The sequence below is a fragment of the Brachyhypopomus gauderio genome, chromosome 20 (genome assembly GCF_052324685.1).
Source record: "Brachyhypopomus gauderio isolate BG-103 chromosome 20, BGAUD_0.2, whole genome shotgun sequence".
Lineage (NCBI taxonomy): Eukaryota > Metazoa > Chordata > Actinopteri > Gymnotiformes > Hypopomidae > Brachyhypopomus > Brachyhypopomus gauderio.
In genome coordinates, this window is record NC_135230.1 from 14,846,592 (window position 1) to 14,868,795 (window position 22,204).

Sequence of the window (22,204 nt, forward strand, 5' to 3'; positions counted from 1 at the left end):
GTAACGTATTACCCACCAATTGAGCATAACTGGAAAAACTTCACAAAGGTCTGGAACATGGAAGGGGCTTTGCCCAACCCGTATGGTATAACCAAGAACTTCTATTATTTGTTAGCGCTAAAAATCATCTTCCATTCATCCCCTCCCTATGTCGGATCAAATTGTAAGCACGCCCTAGTTAAAATTGTAGCCTGTTAAGAATTGTTCCAAGGCTACAGGAACTAGGGGAAGAGGATATTGGTTTTTAACTGTGATGGCACTCAACTCCCCCCATTCAAAGTCTAAGGTCCCCATCCTTTTTCTAAATGAAGAAAGACCATGCGGCAGAATGAGATGTTGATGTAGCTGATGTAGCTTAACCTTATCAAGAAAAGCAGAAGGGAATATTGTGCTATTGCTACGTGACATTGATACTGTGCCATTGCTAACCCTAACCCTAACCCTAGGGTCTCACTTATGTATTCTTCCATGGCCTCTGACTCTGGGATAGAGAGCAGGTATATGTTGCTCTTGGGCAATATATTACCAGGGAGTGTTTTGATGGCACAGTCCCATTGATGATGAATGGTAACTGGGTTGCCTTGGTTTTGCTGAATACATCGGAGGATGCACCATAGTAAAAGGTGATATCAGGATACTCTACGCTAGAGTCTACGCTACTAGTCAGGCACGACGTGGCTAGACAGTGGGTGCGACAATACGGACTCCATTTCACTAGTTCTCGTGTCTCTTCCAAGACAGTATTGAGTCATGTTTTTCCAACCAGACAAACTCCAGGACAATGGGATGAAAGAGAAATGGTTCTGTAACATCTACCAAGAGTTTGACTGGTACAGTGAGCTCAAATATAGTTCCATGGCCAAAAGGGTTTCCATCAATACTCTTTATGTTTAAAGGGACAACACTGGGACAAACAGGAATACGTTTCATCAATGATATTCCCAGATGCTCCTGAATCGATCAAGGCGGAAATGAGAAGGAGTTACATTGCAAGTCAATTTGACTGGAACGGCAAATCTTCACATGTAAAAAGGGGAGGTAGTGTTAGCACTAACGCGCACCACGGCCCTTAGAGATGCACAAGCCGTCTGGAAATGGCCCTTCCTTCCACAATACAAACCGAGCTTGTTCGCCTGCTGTAGAACTCGTCTGAGACGAAGAAGCTGTCTGCCGGAATCCTCCCCAGTGCGAGTGTGATCGATGACCTCACAAAAGTCGCATTCAAAGGGAGCATATGACTGAACAATGGGAGAAGCTGTCTTCCAAATAGCGCTAGATCACTGCAGAGCTTTGCTGGTAAGTAAGGTTATTACAAGGCTATCTTAGAGGAATCTGTATGAAAGGCTGACGCCATGAGGCTGAAGTACAAAGAGCACTGAAGCAGAAAATCTGAAGCACTGAAGCAGAAAACAAATGGAAGGGTTTAGTTCCTCCACAGCCAGGCTGAGATGTTGTAAATGCCTACAGTGATCATCGAGCACCTGTCCCTGTGACAGCGCATACTGAAACTCCGCTGGATCCGTTATAGGCGAAGTACTATGTGATGACCGAGGGTCTTGAGAAGGATCCATTCACAGAGTAAAATTATATTTAATGGCAGACTTATCAAAATGGCAAGATGAGGCAAAACCCAGATCAGGCAAACAGAGAAAATGTACCAGTGGCAAAGTGAGAAACAGAATCTCAGGGACCAGGCTAAGGTAAGTACATGGAATGGTTTAGAGACAAGAACGGCTTGGTAATGCTTTACTAAATGCTTGGCAAAATGTTTCTGAACAATTCAACTGAACAGTCTAGAGGGGTTAAATAGACTTCCCTAATGCAAATTAACACGAGATTCAGGTGAACGTTGGCGTCAGTATTCAGGTCGCCAGACAATAGAATACTGACATTCACCTGGATTAAAGTGATTGTGATACAGTACAGCAGAAGTTTAGCAAAGATATGAAGACAAATGGGTACCACTTCACATGGAGAGTATGCTTCTAAAAAGTTCATGAATGGTTTGAAATTGGTTTATTAATGTTCATTAAATACAAAAATAATGTCAACAGTAATATGTGGCTTGTCAAATAGTGAACTCATATTTATAATGCTAGACTTAGTTCTGCTGGTTACTTACTGGGTGCATAGTTTGTGTTCTCTATCAATCATTCTTCATTATGAGCAATTATGTAAATCTAGAGTAAATCTAGCCACCACCTGTCAGAAATCATAATCTGCCATACGGTAACATGCATATACAAACTTACATTCTATAGGTTAACAAGTCTTTATGGCCCCATTTTTCTTTATATGTACTCTAACTGCTCATTGAATCTTAAAGTGTTTATGACCTAATTAAAACCATTATCTCATTTTAAGCACTCACAACCTATTAATTAGAGCAGGCTTTTTACAAAGGGGAACAATGGAAAATGGCATTCGAGTAATTAACACTGAACCAACAGTGAGCTTTGAGTACTCTCAAAGTTGGAGAACTTTTCTGTGATATCTACACCAACACGAACTAGAGCACATTGAGCTGGAGAAGGTGGATTACTAATTCATAAACGAGGTGGTCATGGCTGCAGTGTAAAATTGAGATGGGTGCAAAACATGTAAGTCAGTGGTATCCTTCCTTTCCCTCCCTCAACTTCAGTCTGTTTTTTCTTTTCATTGTGTTCAGGCGATACTGGCTAGCTTTAGCACTCACAAACCATCAGCAATGTTTTTGTGAATAGCGCTAAATTGTGAAGGACTGCCTAACAAACCCCCACGGCTCTTTTTCAGTGACTGTGTCTGTCTCTGAAATCATGTATTTCCAGACTGTGCTTTTTTTTTTTTTTTTGCATGACTGAACGATTAGTGTGGTCACACTGCAAAATTGTCGTAATGTAGAACACTTAAAAGAAACTGGATGCTGTGCAAAATCCTGTAGAGGACACTCGTCACTACTTCAAACCTGATGTGCACCACGAGAAAGAAGAGCTGTGGCTCCACGTACGAAAACATTAAAGAACACATGTAGTTCAGCTCTGGCTGCACCTTTATGGAGTAAGAAAACAGGTTTTCTTATTTCCATATTCACTTTACATTTTTAAAATGAATTCAATCATCTAGTTTATATTTTAATGATGGTTAGGTCACCATCATTCCATGATTACACCATGCATCATACCCTTTGCATTTAAGTGCATTTAAGAAGTTTAACCATACACTATAGTACTTAACCATATGCTATAATGTTTAACTATAGTGTTTAGACATACACTATACTATTTGACCATACACTACAGTAGTTAACCATACACTATAGTATTTAACCATAAAATGTAGTATTTAACCATATACTACAATATTTAACTATGTACTATAGTATATATAAGCATATGTACTCTTCTTAATTATATAGTTGCATTTGCTCATAATCCAGAGATGAGTGTGCAGTATTTACTCTGATAAACACAACATAGTAGACCATTTCTGATGCAGCCTGTGTCTGTGGATTATGTGCAATCAAAAATAAATGTGCCGCTTTGGGGGACTGGGGTGTTACCTGCGACTGTTTATGTAGCTGGCTGACACATTGCATTGTGGATGTTTTAACAGGTTAAGATTATGGAGGCTTCATTGGGAATGTTTGTATATCTCTATTCTATCCTATTCTTTACTCATTTGTTTTCAGAGCACCACAATTTCCACAAAATTCTGAACAGCAGTAAACCACCTCTGACTGTAATCCCTTTTTACTGTAATCTGTTATATTTAGCAGCATTATCACTGGACAGCTAAATATATTACTTAATTAATAAGTCATTATTTTATTGTAGTTTACAGTGAACTTTCACTGGTAATAATGAAAATTCCACCATCAAGTAACTGAAAAAGTATACTGAATAATATACTCAAACATATACCTATATTTATCAGTGAGAAACACATGTTGGATGCTTATGTCTTAAGCTATAACTGGTTGACATGGTTGACAGTGGCTACAGGTATTTGTTCCAGCCTGGCAGAGTGCCGCTCGGTTTGCTAATTGACCTCCCTAACAGAAGAGCTACCCAGGATGGACAAAAATACTATACTGCAATTATCTTGATGCATTTTGTGATTGCAATATGTCACCAACACACCGACGAACCCGTGATATGAAAAAGTTAAATGCTATTTTTGTATTTGTTTGTTTGTTTGCTGTACATTTTCAGTCCAAACAAACTTTTTCCAACTACGGTAGTTAAATCGTCTGATCTGTCACACAAGCGCTGCTCCACAGACCTGCGACCACGTACGCCCTTTGTGGATAAGATCGCCTAATGCTGGTCCATTACATTCATCACTGACAACGCTAGCGAAACTTAGTAATGCTTGTACTGCACGTCAGTTAAAAAAACATCAGAACGAGCCCTCAGGGAAATGTGGTTAGCTAAGCTATGAGCTACACTGCAGAAATATGTCGCACTCTGAAGTTACACCAGGTGTTACTGAATGAGCAACTGCTAAAGGTTGAGATGGGAAACATGACACAATCATCACATTATATCTATACTTTCAAGTTTATATATTGACACAGACATATATTGAAGAGGGAAAGAATAATTGGTTAAGAAATTTGGATGTGGGTTCACTAATGATGTGAGGAACAGCTAATGATGTCCTTGGCAGTAGGTGCATTATGACTGCAACACTGCAGGCTTCTTTTCTCCTGAGCTAACTAGGAAGCAGGTGCGTTTTTGTGAATCGTATGATCCGAATCGGATGATCCTAAGTCAGTGATTGGCCTGGCCTCAACCTACAGCCCCGACTTCATTAGTATGAGCAACTGCTGTTTGTGGAGTACAAGTGCATGGTTTTCACAGAGCTTCAAACACTTCTCAGCTGATATGCTGAAAATGGTCAGAGATGTGCACTTCACTGTAAAAGCAGCTTTCCTGCTTTGCATATTTTCCAGAACTAGTTTTGCTGCCACCATGCTGCAGAGAACTTTAGTTAAGATAAGGGCTTAATGAATTCTACAATAAAAAAAACCCATTAAGTTTATATTTATCAGTGTATAAAGTAACGGTTCTGTGCAATGCCTCAATTACCAGAGTGGTGTTACCAGAAACGAACTATAATGCACTTTTACACTGATAAGACTAAGCCGTATAAACACTCTGACCATGTTAAGTTCGTCTCCCGCTTCAAGGTCTACATTTTGTGCTCGTTACACGAGGGTACATTAGGGTCTAGGCTGTTTCCAGATTTTGTTCTCATTACACCAGGGTACATTAGGGTCTAGGCTGTTTCCAGATGGCAGCCTTTTATCATAAACATCGCCATGCGGAGTAGCAGGGTGTAATTATGCCTTTTATGTGCTTCTCTAAGCCCGTTAGCCGAGCGTGCGCATGCCACCGCAGTTCCTCCTCCTTCAGGCCGACTTTTTGTCTTGTGTGGCACGATTCAATCGTGCTTTTTGACGCACTACCCCTCGATACCAGGGATGCGTGAAACAACCACATTCCACAATGACAAGCAACTGGGCTTCATAAGTAAAGAGAGGTTTAGACCAGCTTTAGAGAGTTTTTTAACAATCACCGGTGACTCTGCGATTAATACTGCATAGTGACAAATTACATAGAAACAAACAGCGGACCGCTGAAGTGTTTTGTTACCATGCTGACTGTACCACAGTGAGATTAAAAACGCAGACTGTGCCACAGTGAGTTATACACCGGATTACCACAGTTTTCAAACCCTTTCATATTCTTTTGCCGAGTCATTTTCATTCCTTTATTTTCCATTTGTTAACTAAATGCCTTTTGAGTGCTGTGGTATGTTATTGCCATGATGACTTCCTTTACCTCTTGCAGCAATGATTTGACTATTTCTGTAACGGACACACATGTACCATGGCCATTCAGTTATTTAATCAACCACACTCAGATTTCCCAGGCGACTCCCATTACTTTAAAACCTTAGTAAAGCTTTGACAGCTGTATACGGTACATGAATGGTGAAGCGTGTAGAGAGCCGTGCATGTGTAGGTGAAGGCGGTGGGTCAGGCTCTCACTGGGCTTTGAGCTGCTTTCTGCAGGGGACCGTGTTCCTCATGCATGTGCCACTGAGGGGGTCCACGTCCTCAACGATGACAAACGGGGCCTCCTCCAGCGTGACGATCGACAGGTGGTCGTCCTCCCTCTCCTCGGCGTCCGAGTAGAGCTCGAAGCGCGGCCACACGTGGTACTTCATGGTCAGGGAGCCGTTCTCCCATTTGCCCACCTAAACAGGAGGGGGATGGGGGCGTGTGGGGGTGGAGAGGGGAGACAAAGAAAGGTTAGCACCAGATTAATCTGCTCTCAGTTTGAGTACGGCTGAATAGCGAGAGTTCAGGAAGCAGAAAGGCACGGACAGGGATGGGGCTGATTATGACGGCGAGGATGTGCGATACAGGCATTAGAAATGCAGAGGAAGAGGAAGCGAGAGAGACTTACTCTGTCCCACTGTCTCTCCTTATCCAACAAAATAATAACCAGCTTGGGGTGCATCTGATAGCCATCCTCACTGAAGGAGAGATTTCGCCCCTCAAACGTCACGTTCATGAGGTATCTGGGGAGAGGAAGCATTTAATATAAACAAAAACCCAGAAAATCCAAACTAGGTCAGACACATTTGGGAATGACTGAGGTTCCAGAATCCTTAACCATTGCATACCCTTTATAAACCCCACATCTAATTACTGTACATTTACCCAGTCCTGAAAGCTGAAGCTTTCTACTGAAATCATGTAGAAAAATACAGTAGATCACCAAATGTAGCCTTCAGACTACAGGTGTGCATGTATATACACAGGCCCCCATTACACAGGAAGAGGGGAGGAGAGAGAGAGAGAGAGAGAGGGAGAGAGTTGGTGGAGCTGGGCCAGGGACCATGACAGAGTGGACAGACAGGAAGTCTGATAGTTTCAGCAACCTTTGGTAATCCAGATGGGAGATCTTGCCTTCTCCATGACAGCTCCATGACTGTCACAGTACACAGCACATGTCATGTAAGGGGGGAGGTCTGTAATGATCGTGGATGATGTGAGATTACACTGGCCACACAGGATAATGACCAGTGACAACAACCTGCAGTGTGTTGTTTTTATTCCTGTAAATCAGTTCTATGGATGTACGTTTCTGCATTGACACGAGTTAGACGGTAATGCACATCAGCAGAAAGGCCAGAAATAGAAGAGTTGCGTTAGCTGGAATCAGTGAGGTATAATCACCAGCCCCATGTGGATCTACAGCGCTGACCCACTTTGGACAGTGATTGTGAATCAGTCTGTCACCAGGTGTGTGTGTGTGTGTGTGCACCCTGAAGAGTTCAGAGACACAGATTTTCATTGACGTGTTGGTAAAGCAGCATGTATGTGTGTGTGTGTGTGTGTGTGTGTCTGTGTGTGTGTGTGTGTGTGTGTGTGTGTGTGTGTGTGTGTGTGTGTGTGTGTGTGTGTGTGTGAACAAGTTTGTGCCTTTGCCAGTGAAAACTCGTCTCCTTGCCTCACTCCAACCCCCCCCCCCCCCCCCCCCACATTACACAAACACACACACACACACACACACACACACACACACACACACACACACACACACACACACACACACAAACACAACCCGCTCTCAATCTGTAGGCTGCCATCGCCATGACAATGCTCAGCCACAGAAGAACGACTCATCGTGCAAGAAATAACTATCTATTCAACATGGCGGGGGGACGAACATGAAATAGAGAGAAAGAGAGAGAGAGAGAGAGAGAGAGAGAGAGAGAGAGAGAGAGAGAGAGAGAGAGAGAGAGAGAGAGAGAGAGAGAGAGAGAGAGAGCACAGAGCATGTGAGTGTAGGACGATGCCTCATTTATGACAACAGTCATAGTGGCATAGCCCCACCACTCAAACAACAGTGAGAGGCAAGTGTTAGCATGCTACACCACCCGTGCTACATCACCTGGGTGACGGGGCCTGTGTTGACCTACACCACCTGTGCTACATCACCTGGGTGACGGGGCCTGTGTTGACCTACACCACCTGTGCTACATCACCTGTGTGACGGGGCCTGTGTTGACCTACACCACCCATGCTACATCACCTGGGTGACGGGGCCTGTGTTGACCTACACCACCTGTGCTACATCACCTGTGTGACGGGGCCTGTGTTGACCTACACAAAGGCCATGGCAAAGCTGCAAATGAATGGTGACTGCAGAGAGTTCTGACTGATTTGCATGTATCATGAATTGCGATAGAGAGAGAGAGAGGGGGGGGGGGGGGGGGGGGGTAAGTGAACGAGGGAGAGAGAAAGACTCGCTGGCATATGAAGCGTGTTACCATGGTGCCCACAACCACAGTGATTTCCTAGCAATCTGCTGTGTTGCCATGGGAACAATAATCTCACCAGAAAGAGAAAGAGAGAGAGAGAGACAGTGTGAGGGAGAGAGAGAACCCGAGTGAGTCTTTCTTACCCAGACTGTTGCCCCCACACCCCTTCATCTGTGCCCCCCCCCCATCTCACAGTCTCCCTCTCCATCCCCTTTAGGTAAAATACGGACATGATCCAGAAGCCCCCGATAAATCCCTGCCTCTATAAATACAGACAGATCAATAGAGCTGTATGATAGGCTGGTGTTTGCTCAATTACCCTTTCACACTGCTTTGTGATCAGTGCCACTATTTCCTTCATAATGGCAGAGTTCAAGTGCTGGCTAGGGAAACTGTTCCTAGAGTAGAACATCTAAATGCTCATGTAGGTACCACACACAAGCACCTCATCTGAACATCTGATTCCATGATCAACAATGTTTGATCAACGCCAGGCAGCGTGCACACAAATGCAGATCACTCCCGTTTAAATGCAGTCTATGAAATGCGGTCACATAAATTTATTTATATGAACTGGTGTACCATGTAAACGCACATGAAGCGATCCTGTATTTCCGAACTCCCCTGTCAAGGTGTGCGAGGCGCAACGTTGATGCTCCTCCCTCTAGTACAGGGGCTGGTGAAGACCTAATAATAACACACCGACGCTGGTTCACTTGTTTTCCCTTCTCTCGTTCTCCGCTCATCACCAGCACGAGTGCGTCACTGATCTCGCACGGATTTAGAACGAGTTGGTTGCAAAGTGGCATTGTGACATCACTGCGGTAGGCCGTCTAATCGGGATTTAGGGATCACTTCTGCACCAATGAGAGATGTGACAGCACAGTTGTGGCACCAGATCTTTCTTTATTTCTTTCGAGCTCACAGGCCAGTGTGCATGTGCACCCCCCCCCCCCCCACCCACCCACACCCCCGACTTCCCTGGGGAGACAGTTAGATGATACCGTGGCAACCGACCGACCCCACACGCTCCAAGCCTTCTGAAAATTATTTATTCATCTACAATTAATCTACAGATCACAAGCAGCTGTGATTAAAAATACATTCACCAGCATGTGCACATCCTCCAGAGAAGGCAGGGCAGATGGAAGGATAGTAACTGCTGATACAGGATTTTGAGCTTCTCATAGGAGACACAGGTTAGTTTGAGGGGCTGCCATGGTGGGCAAACATCATATTCCCTTGTGCGGTAGGCAGGGTGTAGGGTAGATGCGGGCCAAGGCCCAAGACCCGGCCCGAGACCCGCCTGAGAGCTCTACCACACAAGCAGTGAACCAAGACAACATGAACATGATAGACGTCAGAAGTCACTGCCGTCGAGAGGCCAGGTGATGCTGACCTAAAAGACAGAGGTGGGGACACACACACACACACACACACACACACACACACTCAGGGGATATGACGGCAGGATGGAGGCACACACAGAGGCACGCATGGGTAAGACATAACTGACAGATGGAGAGAGGACCGCAGAACAAACACCAATAAGACAAACACTGGAACATTCAGACAAACACACAGACGAACACTTAAGTCCTGTTTAATTCTTCCATCGCTCTCTCCCCCTCTCCCGTGTTCACACTCAGCCCTGGACCCATCTGTGTGCACCCCCAGGACCTGTCCGGATATACGCCGGTCCTGACAGAACTACAAGGGGCGCACGGCTCATGTTCCCGAATGACAAAACGGCATCGGAGAATGTCAGCTCTGTCGTCCACATCGCCATGGACCCAGGCCGTTACTAGGGTCAGAGCAAAACACTGCTTTTTAAAACCACTTCATTGTTCTTCACTCAGGCCTTTATAAGGTGGCTTGGAGAAAAAACAAAACAAAACACAGCTTCCTCACCATTACACATCGTGTCTGATGCAATAAGCCAGAACTGTAGACATTGGCTGGTCAGCTACGTAACACTGGATTTAATGCTACTGTTCTACAAGCTTCCACAGGGATTCATGTTAAGCACATATACAGTGGGATTACTGATTACTGATCCATCAGCATGCTTCCTTCTCAGAGGGCAGACCGAGGGTGTCAGTCAACGATAACTGACACCTGGAACGGCTTGGGAAGACATATACATGTCACCTAAGTGATTTGTTTTGGGCATCTATAATGCAATATCCTATTATATATACAGTACTGCAATACAACACAACACACTAGGTAAACTAAAGTGTGACCACCTTAATGGGTTGTTTGGTAACCAGGACTTCTCTAAGGGCGTGAAATATTTAAGGAAGTGTGTCCCAACCACCGTCACCTACCAGGAACGTGAATGCTCTTCTCCCGAGCGTTCTGAATGCAACACGGACCACTGTAATTAAGGCATCAGAAGTTGTGCCAGAGTTTGTTCACATACGTCTGTCACATACGTCAGATGTAGCTCCCCACAATTCCAAGTTTAGTGTTGAATATTTGAGAGGGTTTATTCTTGTCGGTGAGTGGGGGTGTGGAGGCGCACACGTACACATTGTTGTGTGTTTAAAAGCGCAGCGTAGTCTGTCTAAAACCACACACACACAAACATACACACACACACACACACACACACACACACACCCCTCCCAGACAACAGCCTCCTGTCGCTCCAGAGTCCACTACGAAAGCAACAGCTCAAACAAGCAACTGCTTTTGTGCATTTAAAGATACATGGAGACAGAGACAGAGAGAGAGAGGGAGAGAGAGAATGAAAGGGAGAGAGTGAAAGAGAGAGAGCATGACAGCTTTGGAAGGGGAAAGGAATGAGTAAGAAATGAAAGACACAGAGACAAAGAAAAGTGAGGGATGAGAGAAACTGTTGAAACTGGGAGACGGTGCAAGAGAAAAGCGAAAGAGAGAGAGATACAGAGAAAGAGAGAGAGAGAGAGAGAGAGCACACAAAACAATCTGCACACACCAAGGGGAAGTGGAGAAGAGGGGAAAAAATTAAATCATAAAGGTCAAAATATAAAGTGACAGAGGCAAAGAAACAAGAGGGAGGAAGGAGAGAGAGAGAGAAGGGATGGAGAGAAAGGCTTGAAAAATGGAAGAAGAGTGCTAAACTGAGGAAGCGTGGATGAGGAGGCCATCTCCCGCTGCTGTGCTGATCCGTCTCAACGCGGGCTCTGTTGCGAGCCTGTTACCAACCCGGTGGCACATCAAATGGCCCAGCTAGGTGCCAGATTCCAGAAGCCTAAATGCTAATTAATAATTAGTGATCAATGCCCCCTCCGCGCTCTGTGTCAAGCACAAAAAACAAAAGAGAGGAAGACTGATTGACTGAAAAGATTTTTTTTCACACCGTGATTGAAATGGTGGGTGTTTGTAAGATCACAAAAGCCAGCGTAATAAGCAGACACGTTGCATGCTGTCAGAATGTCAAATGGGACGCCCCCCCCACACCACACCCCCCCCCCCACCATATCTCACTCCTCCCCATATCTACCCATGTATCTCACTACTCCCTGTATCTCCCCCGTATCTCACTCCCCCTGTATCTCCCTTGTATCTCCACCTGTATCTCACTCCCCCCTGTATCTCCACCTGTATCTCACTCCCCCTGTATCTCACTCCCCTTGTATCTCACTCCCCCTGTATCTCCCTTGTATCTCCACCTGTATCTCACTCCCCCCTGTATCTCCACCTGTATCTCACTCCCCTTGTATCTCACTCCCCCTGTATCTCCCTTGTATCTCCACCTGTATCTCACTCCCCTTGTATCTCCACCTGTATCTCACTCCCCTTGTATCTCCACCTGTATCTCACTCCCCTTGTATCTCCACCTGTATCTCACTCCCCCTGTATCTCACTCCCCTTGTATCTCCGCCTGTATCTCACTCCCCCTGTATCTCACTCCCCCGTATCTCACTCCCCTTGTATCTCCGCCTGTATCTCACTCCCCCTGTATCTCACTCCCCCGTATCTCACTCCGCTTGTATCTCCACCTGTATCTCACTCCCCCCTGTATCTCCACATGTATCTCACTCCTCCCTGCATCTCACTCCCCTTGTATCTCACTCCCCCTGTATCTCCCTTGTATCTCCACCTGTATCTCACTCCCCCCTGTATCTCCACCTGTATCTCACTCCCCTTGTATCTCACTCCCCCTGTATCTCCCTTGTATCTCCACCTGTATCTCACTCCCCTTGTATCTCCACCTGTATCTCACTCCCCCTGTATCTCACTCCCCTTGTATCTCCGCCTGTATCTCACTCCCCCTGTATCTCACTCCCCCGTATCTCACTCCCCTTGTATCTCCGCCTGTATCTCACTCCTCCCTGCATCTCACTCCCCTTGTATCTCTCCCCTTGTATCTCCACCTGTATCTCACTCCCCTTGTATCTCCACCTGTATTTCACGCCCCTTGTATCTCCACCTGTATCTCACCCCCCCTGTATCACACTCCTGCCTGTATCTCACTCCCCTTGTATCTCCACCTGTATCTCACCCACTGTATCTCGCAAATAGTTTCAACAATAGTTTTAGCAACTACACATAGATTTCTCAGCTCCTGCACAAAACGTGTGACGAGGCTTTAGAAACCTGTGTAGTCTGAAATTTAAGAACACTCCTATATTGCATCATGGAGAACATTAAGAAGAGCAAAGGAAAAGAAAAGAGGGGGAAGCTCTCACGCCCCCAAGGAGTTCAGTCCAGAGGTGGGGAGTTCAGCTTCACAAAGGAAAAGTCCACCCCAGGACTTGGGCCCAACCACCTACACTTGCTAATTAGATCTGGCCTGCTTCTAGAATTAATTGGTGATATTGAATGGGGTGATAGAAAATCATGGCAGGATTTTTACTTTTTGACCTTTTTTGAAGAAAGTTAGTGCTAAGTGCCATACTTTAAATTATCTCCTGAATCATGAGTCTATTCCAGCCATACAGCGAGGGTCATGCCATTTAGACCTCCTCATTTAGACCTCTTCATTTCTTCAAGGCCTGTTCTAAGGACCCTGGCCAGTGGAGTTTGCTTTTGTCAAAGGCATAAAAAGGCCATGAACTGTGAATTATATTTTAACAAATGACCTGATGAGAGGCAAACCATTTATCAAACAAAAAACACAATTTTTAATACAACTACTCTTAGCAGTCTTAACAGAGTATAATACCAGAAATAATGATTTTTTTTCATGCATTCACAAATTCTGTTAAGCTAGATCAGGACCTTCCAGTGGAAATAACAGGCTGACATCATGATAGTGGCTGATCACTAGTTTAATCTAGATTAAACTAGATTAATCACCTGGCTGAATGTCTTGTTCTTTGATTGAAATCCATCGCTACCTGCTGTCAGCTGTGAAAGAGTGGCAGATTGCCTAATTCAGAGGGCCATTACAAAACCTATTCAAATGCATGACTCTCACAGACTTGCACTCTCTACAATTTGTGTGATGCAGTGCTGATACGAGACGAGACAGCCAGAGGTATTTAATAACAGACCCATGTCATGGTAATAAGAAGGGTAGACGCCCCCCCCCCCCCCCCCCCCCCCCCCCCACCCCCCAAACACAGCGAAACATTTGCTGGGTGTCGGAGGACCCTCCCTCTCAGTCACACCGTGCTTCAAATTCACCTCACCTCACTCTTTCTCTGGACCTCTTGTCTCACTCTTTCTCTGGGCTCTGTGCACCTCTCGTCTCACTCTTTCTCTGGGCTCTGTGCACCTCTCGTCTCACTCTTTCTCTGGGCTCTGTGCACCTCTCGTCTCACTCTTTCTCTGGGCTCTGTGCACCTCTCCCTGCGTCCCACATCCCCTCCAGTGTGACGGGGATAATGACGCAAACGCTGCGCTTCATTTGGCCAATTGGGAAAACCGCATTCTGGCCGACTACAAAATGCACCGTTCTTCCTTTTGTCTTCCCGGGAAAACGTCCGGCAACTGCTATAAGGAAGGGGAGTGGAGGAGGGTGATCTGATATGCACATAGAGTTGTTAAGGAGGGTGATCGGATATGCAAATGAAGTTGTTGAGGAGGGTGATCTGATATGCACATGGAGTTGTTAAGGAGGGTGATCTGGTATGCACATGGAGTTGTTAAGGAGGGTGATTGGATATGCAAATGAAGTTGTTAAGGAGGGTGATCTGATATGCAAATGAAGTTGTTAAGGACAGTGATCTGTATGCAAGTGGAGTTATTAAGGACAGTGATCTGATATGCAAATGGAGTTCTTCACTGACCAATGGAGGGAACATTGTTACCCAAGTCACCAGCAAACAGGAAATGGATTTTCAATGCCATTTAAGTTTGTGCACAAGTAAATTAGCTGCCTCTAATGGTGCTCTTAGCAAATCACACACTTTGTCTCCCTATTTCTTTCCCCCTTTCTCTCCCTATTTCTGAAGGCAAATTGAATATATGTATGTGTGTGTTTGCGTGTTAGTATTTGTCCATTCTGTACCTCATTACATATGAGTAACATATTAAATATGAGTTTTTGCTAAAAGTCAAAGCGGACCAGAGGGAATAAGAGAAACAATAATGATAACCAATGTACGTTTCTCACTAAAAACCTCATTCTAGGTGTGTGTGTGTGTGTGTGTGTGTGTGTGTGTGTGTGTGTGTGTGTGTGTGTGCGTGTGTGTGCCTGTGTAGGCTTCTGACACATTTGCGTGGGCAAGTCTGACTCACCTAAGCACTTCGTTGGGGTTTCCTCCCTTCATGCCTTTCTTCTCAGGCGCACCGTGGCAACCCGACTTCAGCAGCGTGTGGGGACCTCGGTCCAGCATCATGGTGGAGGTTGCCATGGCAATGATGGCCACGGCATCACGCACGCGGGCCTCCAGCCCATAGTCCCACTCGTCATAGGACACGGAGATCAGGCCTGTTGACAGATATTGACATATCCTATGTCCTTATTATTGTACCATGGTGATCAGACAATGCATAGTCAGAATTCAGATATGAATCTGATAACAGATATTAAACTTTGATGCTTGCCTACAAAGCCAAAAATGGACCAGCCCTTCTCTACATGATGTCTATGGTCAAAATCCGATCTGTACCATGAGCACTCCGAATCTCAAGTATGGTTCGACCCCTAAACACCATGCTTAAAGTCTCACGGAAGACAAAACTCAAGACTATTCTATCCGTCCTGGCTCCAAGATGGTGGAACGATCTTCCATTAGCTGTTCTGACTGCAGAGACTCTTGCCGTTTTCAAACGTAGACTGAAGACTAATCTGTTTGTTGAGTACTTAAATGAGCACTAACACCACAGATAGCACTTGTTTTCCTTGTTCTTTAAATTGTATGTGTGTTTATTTGCACTTCTTGGTGTACATTTTTAATTCCTGTCTAAATGAGTCTATGTTTATTTGCAATACTAGGTAATGGCATCGATACCTGTATTTTAGTAGTATTCTGGCTCAAGCGTATCTTGAATTCTGACATACTGTATCTAAGCTGAGATCTTCCCTTCTGTTTTAAGATAATCTGTTTCAGCATATCACACTTTAGAGTCTCTCAGATCTTTCCTTCTGTTTTATGGTAATGTTTCAGCATATCATACTTTTAAAAAGTCTCTCAGTTCTTTCCTTGTTTTAAGATAATCTGTTTCAGCATATTGCACATTTACAAAGTCTCTCAGATCTTTATGTTTTCCCTTCCTCCCTCCTCCCTCTCCATTACCCCCTTTTTCAGACCTGTAGGAAAGACAGTTGGCACATTGTCGGCATCCCCCGCTACCAACGCTGGTACGATCCAGGTGTAACCGTATCCAGTGAGGCCGACGGAATGCGCCACCTCGAAAATGGTGGTGGCCTCTTCTTTAGTGCAGTAGAGAAGTATAACAGGGCTCTGTAGTTTCTTCATCTGGTTCTGAATCTTAGAGTCCCCATCGTCCACTGACATATCCAGAAGCAGCACCTCCTCCAGTTCCCAGCCTACAAAGCTGTTCTCTATAGTACTCCGGATCTGTGGGGGGAAAAGATGGCCAAACTACATTTCCCAAGTATGACTACTACAACTACCTGGAAACAAAGCTGTTCTCTGTGGAGCTTTGTATCTGGAGGAGAGAAGGATGTTAAGCTCACATTTTCCACAATGGTCTAACCAAAATTCCAGCCCACACTGGATCATAGATGTGGTACTGTAAAACTTTAGACAACTACATTTCCCACTATGCAACTACTATTCCCAACCCACAAAATTGACAGCATTCAATTCTAGAAATTACTGTAATTATGAGCTCCCAGCTGGGGAAAAAATGCTCAAGTGTCACTCCGAAACATGATTTTGAGTTGTAAGCTCAGCCAAGAAAAGGAGTTGTGACGTAAAATGACTGGCTCTCATCTCCACACACTACAAACATGCAAAAACTGTAAGTGCTTCCAATACATTCTAGTAATCAACATGTAAAACTATTTCATTGAATGCAGCTGTGACCCAATAAGAAGAGAAACACTACCCTGATTTCTTTCCCCACAGTTGTGTTTGCTTGTTTATTTCTAGGGCTTTAAAAGAAAAGCGCAAAACTACACATTGTTATACTCTGCTACGTTACACCCGTGACCGCACAAAAATGTCTGCAATAGCATCAACTCTCTTATCAGAGAAGTGAAAAGCAAACACAAGTGGCCCTCTCTCCCACGACGACTCGACTCCCGGTGACACTCTGGCATCTCTGTGCTCATCCAGATGGGATTTCAAAGACTCTTGTGCAACATGAACATTTTGTGGCCCAACAAAATAGGCTGTGGCACCAAAACCTGCCAATTCAGATCTAGAACGTGGTTATAGATGCCTCAGTGTGCACACAAATGCACTATACAGCCCCTTAGCAAAATCACACGTCACCCAAATCTGATTTAATATCACATATTACATCTTATTCAGATTATACCTTATTCAGATTACACCAGGCATGCGCACAAATGTATGCATTTGAAACTGTTATCAAACTTCCTTAGAACCACTACTTAGCTACACAAAACATAGTTATGTTTATGGACAGAATAAATAGACATTTAATTTCTGAGACCTAAATTCTCTCTCTCACGCACACACACACACACACACACACACACACACACACACACACACACACACACACACACACACACACACACACACACACACACACACGTATGAAGTGTAAAAAACTCAGCAGACTTGCATGTGAAATCACACACACACACGCACACACACATCTCTCACCCTATTGACGAAGTCCTGGTATCCGGGGTAGTACGTGGTGACGATGGAGAAGATGTACCAGTCGTACTCCTCCATGATGTTGAGCATGACGGAGGCCTGCTGCTCAATCGACGGCCCGAACTGGAAGAACATGGAGTGGTCATCCTGCAACATACACAGAGAACCCTCTGAACACCTTGAACATAAACACACAGATGCAAACGGGGGTGGGTCAATAACTGACCGTTCATGACAGACATCACGCTCTTGCGAAACATCTTATTCGTCTAGTCATTGCAACGTTGGTCTATATTTGCGAATCATTTGTTAGAACTCGCGCATTGTTGAAATGGAGACGTGAAGGGGGTCTATGAAGGCTGCAGCGGTGGACTGTAGGCTTGTCCCGATCCGATATTTGGATCGGATTGGCCGCCGATATTTGCAAAAAATGCGTAAATTTGAAGTTATCGGTAAAATGTCAGTTGTGTGGGATTATTTTACCTTAAAGGACGACAAAGACGAAGAGCTAGAGTGCAACATATGCCACAATAAAGTCAAGCGTGGTGGTAAAGCTGTAAGAACTTTTAATACAACCAATCTAATCAAGCATTGAGCAAAATACCACCATAAACAACATGAAGAGTTTCTAAAGAAAACCAAAGACAAAAAGAAAGGTCCTACACAACTAACACTGGCAGAAATGTTTGCGAAGCGTGTCAAACTGCCACTTTTTAAAATACAATTTACAATATTATTTGCACTTATGGCTTTTTAAGTCTTGGTTTACTGATGCCATTTCTGTTTGTTTTTGTATTTATTATTTTATTTATTTTGATAGGCCGGTATCGGTATCGGCCGATATCGGTATCGGAAGTTCAAATAAATATCGGTATCGGATTGGAAGTTCAAAAAGCTGGATCGGGACATCCCTAGTGGACTGCAGTGTAGCTGATGTGGTCAAACTGAATGTCAGCTATAGCTTGAACAGATACCTCATGCAGTGTTAGACCAATCGCACGCCTCTGGTGAATCTAAATGTCCTTGACCTCAGTTGTTGAGCGTGTCGAAATCAATTCTGCACGGCCTTCTTTGCATGTAATATGATGTAAATGCACTCTTATCTAGAAGGCACACCAGCTTTGAGTGGTGTGCATGTGTTTTTGTGTGTGTGATTGTTGCCAAAAGGCAATCATGCCAGTAAATTACAGTTCTTTGTTCATATGTTTATGCATCATCTGTTTGTTAGTTTCTGGTCCATGAACATGGTATTCATGCATAAGAGTGTGTGTATATAAGGGCAGTTGTTGATGTAAGGAGTGTGCTTGTGGGTAAAATCTTGTGGGTAAAAATTTGCTGTCTTTCCTGTGTCACATACTGCACTAGCTCCTTGTCTCGGCATATCTCTCGGGTCTCGACATTCCTCGTCCTCTTCCCCCCTCCCGGGAGAACAGAATGGACTGATCCGTTACCTTGATTTGGCTTTAATGAGATAACAGCACTGACAAGGCAGAGGCGAGTGGAGGGGCCAAGCTTCCAGTCAAATCCCCAACGTTCGATTAAAGCTGCCATAAGAGATGTTTGTAGTTCTTGTTACTTTCGAATAGACAGCCCCTGAAAGAGTCCACTCCCTCATTTAAATCCTACGCCCTCCAATCAAAATGTCTCTCCAAAGCCCCTCCCTTAGCCCACTAAGTGCTGTCCATGCAAAATAACTGACAGAGGGCCCGCCTCCCAGCAGATATGTTAATTGTGCCATGCTGTTTAGAAATGTTGGTGATTAAAGAAACCAGGATGTTACATGAATTACATAAACACCATGGGCATTCATTTAACACTGTAATGTAGGGTTAACATGAACACATCTTAACATCCTCTATGAAATGTAAAGGATGTAAAAGACTCAACAGACATGAATGTGAAAAAAGAGACACATTTTCTTGAAGTCACAAGAACACATATGCTTTCTTGAGATCTCATGTATGCTATAAGACACACACATTTATTTTATGTTGATCATGTTTATCCAACAATCCTGTGGGGGTCATGCATATATCACATATCTGTGTATTATTCATATGCATTTATCAATATGTAATGATAATTTCCTATGCCTAAAACAAAAGTAAGCAAAGTAACCAAAGCCAAATGTTTTTTTTTGTTCTTTGAGTTATAAAATATGAAGCTTTTCTAAAATTCACGTCACTTTATCACAACTATTTTGCTAGTCCTGATAATGTAGGTTAATTCAGTTTTCCCACTTAGTCAGGACATTTTTCGTGTAAGAAAACAAATGCACTCTCTCTCTCTCTCTCTCTCTCACACACACACACACACACACACACACTCATATGTTTCATATTCGTAGCATCCTCTGTTGCTTCTTCCACTCTAGAACGCTGTGTATAATTCTGCATATATATTTTTTGTCATTCCCTTTGCCATCTCTGATTTCTGTCTGTTCAGACACTAGAGAATTCAGACCCCCCCCAACTCTCACTCTCACTCTCTCTCTCTTTCTCTCTCTCTCTCCCCCAGTCACTCCATGTTTCACCACCATCGCGTGTCCTTCACAGATCAGACAGAGCTGAATCTGCAGAACTCCTTCATTGACTTTCTTCACCGCTTTACCGTGTTTACACTGAAATGGCCGGCTCTTCTCTCACCATCGCCTGCCGCGGGAACCGCGGGACACTAACGCTCATGAAGACCTCAGCATCAACCCCCCTCCTTTCTGTTCCTCTTGCTCCTGTTAGCAAGTGGGATGAGAGAAAGGCTGTAGAGAAGCGCCCTGTTGAGCCACTGTAAGGGAGGCATAACTCTAATACCAGACATGGTAATGAGGCCCTTAAATAATTTCACGGGGCTAGTGTGTGTGTGTGTGTGTATGTGTGTGTGTGTGTGTCTGCTGCCGGGCACGTGCTGCTCAAGACAGGTCCTGAGGAGAGGGCAGACTGGGGAGGGATTTGAACAGGACCGAGCGTGTGAGTTCAGCAGGTTGGGATTCTGTGTATTATTAGGGAGGAAAAGCGCAGAGCTGCTGGTGGTTTCTCAGGAGGGCTGTTCACTCTCCTGCTCACCCTCCTGTTCACTCTCCTGCTCACCCTCCTGTTCACCCTCCTGTTCACTCTCCTCTTCACTCTCCTCTTCACCCTCCTATTCACCCTGCTCCTTTGGCTCTAGCAACAAACCTAGGAAGAAATCATTCTAAAGGTTCAAGTTCTAATACCAATAAAATCAGAACTCCAAACATAGTATACATCAATCTGAAACTATTCTGAATCTACCCAAATCTTAAAACATAATCTTAAACAAAACCGAATCGGGTGATCTACTTGGGTTTTGAGCTCAAGGACAAGAACAGCCTAACTGAGCAACCATCCCAGTCAGGTACGTGAACATCAGATCGGGGCCAGACACAGCCAGAGTGGGACCAGACACAGCTGAGTGGGGCCAGACACAGCCAGAGTGGGGCCAGAAACAGCCAGAGTGGGGCCAGAAACAGCCAGAGTGGGGCCAGACACATCCACAGTGGGGCCAGACACAGCCACAGTGGGGCCAGACACAGCCAGAGTGTGGCCAGACACAGCCACAGTGGGGCCAGACACAGCCAGAGTGTGGCCAGACACAGCCAGAGTGGGGCCACACACAGCCAGAGTGGGGCCAGACACAGCCACAGTGGGGCCAGACACAGCCAGAGTGTGGCCACACACAGCCACAGTGGGGCCAGACACAGCCAGAGTGTGGCCAGACACAGCCAGAGTGGGGCCACACACAGCCAGAGTGGGGCCAGACACAGCCAGAGTGGGGCCACACACAGCCAGAGTGGGGCCAGACACAGCCAGAGTGGAGCCAGACACATCCACAGTGGGGCCAGACACAGCCACGGTGGGGCCAGACACAGCCAGAGTGGGGCCAGACACAGCTGAGCGTGGCCAGACAGGCCAGAAGGAGCCTTGTCTCCACAGAGCCTCGCCTCCACAGAGACACGCTGCAGAATGTCTATATATCAGCATATATACATACACACAAACAACATGGAATCAGCATAGAACCAAACACTTGTAAATAAACGGTATGATCACAGTAAATATGTAAAGAGGCAGATGAAACCCATTTTGCACATTAAAATCTATTTCATCACATAATAATTTACAATATCCATACACAGTACAGCCGTGTAGAACGGAACGGCAATAGGGTTAGGACAGAATGCTGGATATAACAGGAATCTAGTTACTAGATGAGTCAGAGCTACTTGTGAGGCAGAAAAGAGATCAGGAGAGAGAACCAGGGAGCCTGAGAGAGAGAGAGAGAGAGAGAGAGAGAGAGAGAGAGCTCAGTTATTAGAGGATTAGGGAAAACATGGGCAGGAGTGGCTGCGTTCTGCAGATGAAGCGTCCCGCATTTCTGGATGAGCCTCAGTTAGGGTCGCACTGCTGAGGGTGTGAGGGGCCCCCTACTGGAAGGACAGACTACTGTTAAAAGAAGAGTGAAATACCTACTGTCTCAAAAACCCCAGAATCAGCCACCTGTGTAACATGTCAAGTCTCTTTTTTTAGCAAATATTACAGCCTATGACACGTGTGACAGCACTGCGGTGGTACTCGTGATATACACATAGCCAGACAAGTGAATCATAGATCTTTCAGCTATGCTGTGCAAAGGTTCAGAAGCACCTAATTGTCCCAAAATAGCAAACTTAT

At 44.9% G+C, this 22,204-nt stretch overlaps 1 protein-coding gene across 1 annotated transcript in view; it reads right to left on the bottom strand.

The window, feature by feature from the left end:
- The window catches only part of LOC143484135 (glutamate receptor ionotropic, NMDA 2B-like), a 37,433-nt gene extending 19,771 nt beyond the window's left edge, over positions 1–17,662 (bottom strand). The window contains 5 exon segments of the mRNA XM_076982680.1: positions 6,035–6,243; positions 6,456–6,570; positions 14,995–15,187; positions 16,010–16,280; positions 17,523–17,662. Of these exon segments, the coding sequence (XP_076838795.1) occupies positions 6,035–6,243; positions 6,456–6,570; positions 14,995–15,187; positions 16,010–16,280; positions 17,523–17,654 (920 nt within the window). The 5' untranslated portion in view covers positions 17,655–17,662.
- Between the last annotated feature and the right edge of the window lie 4,542 nt (positions 17,663–22,204).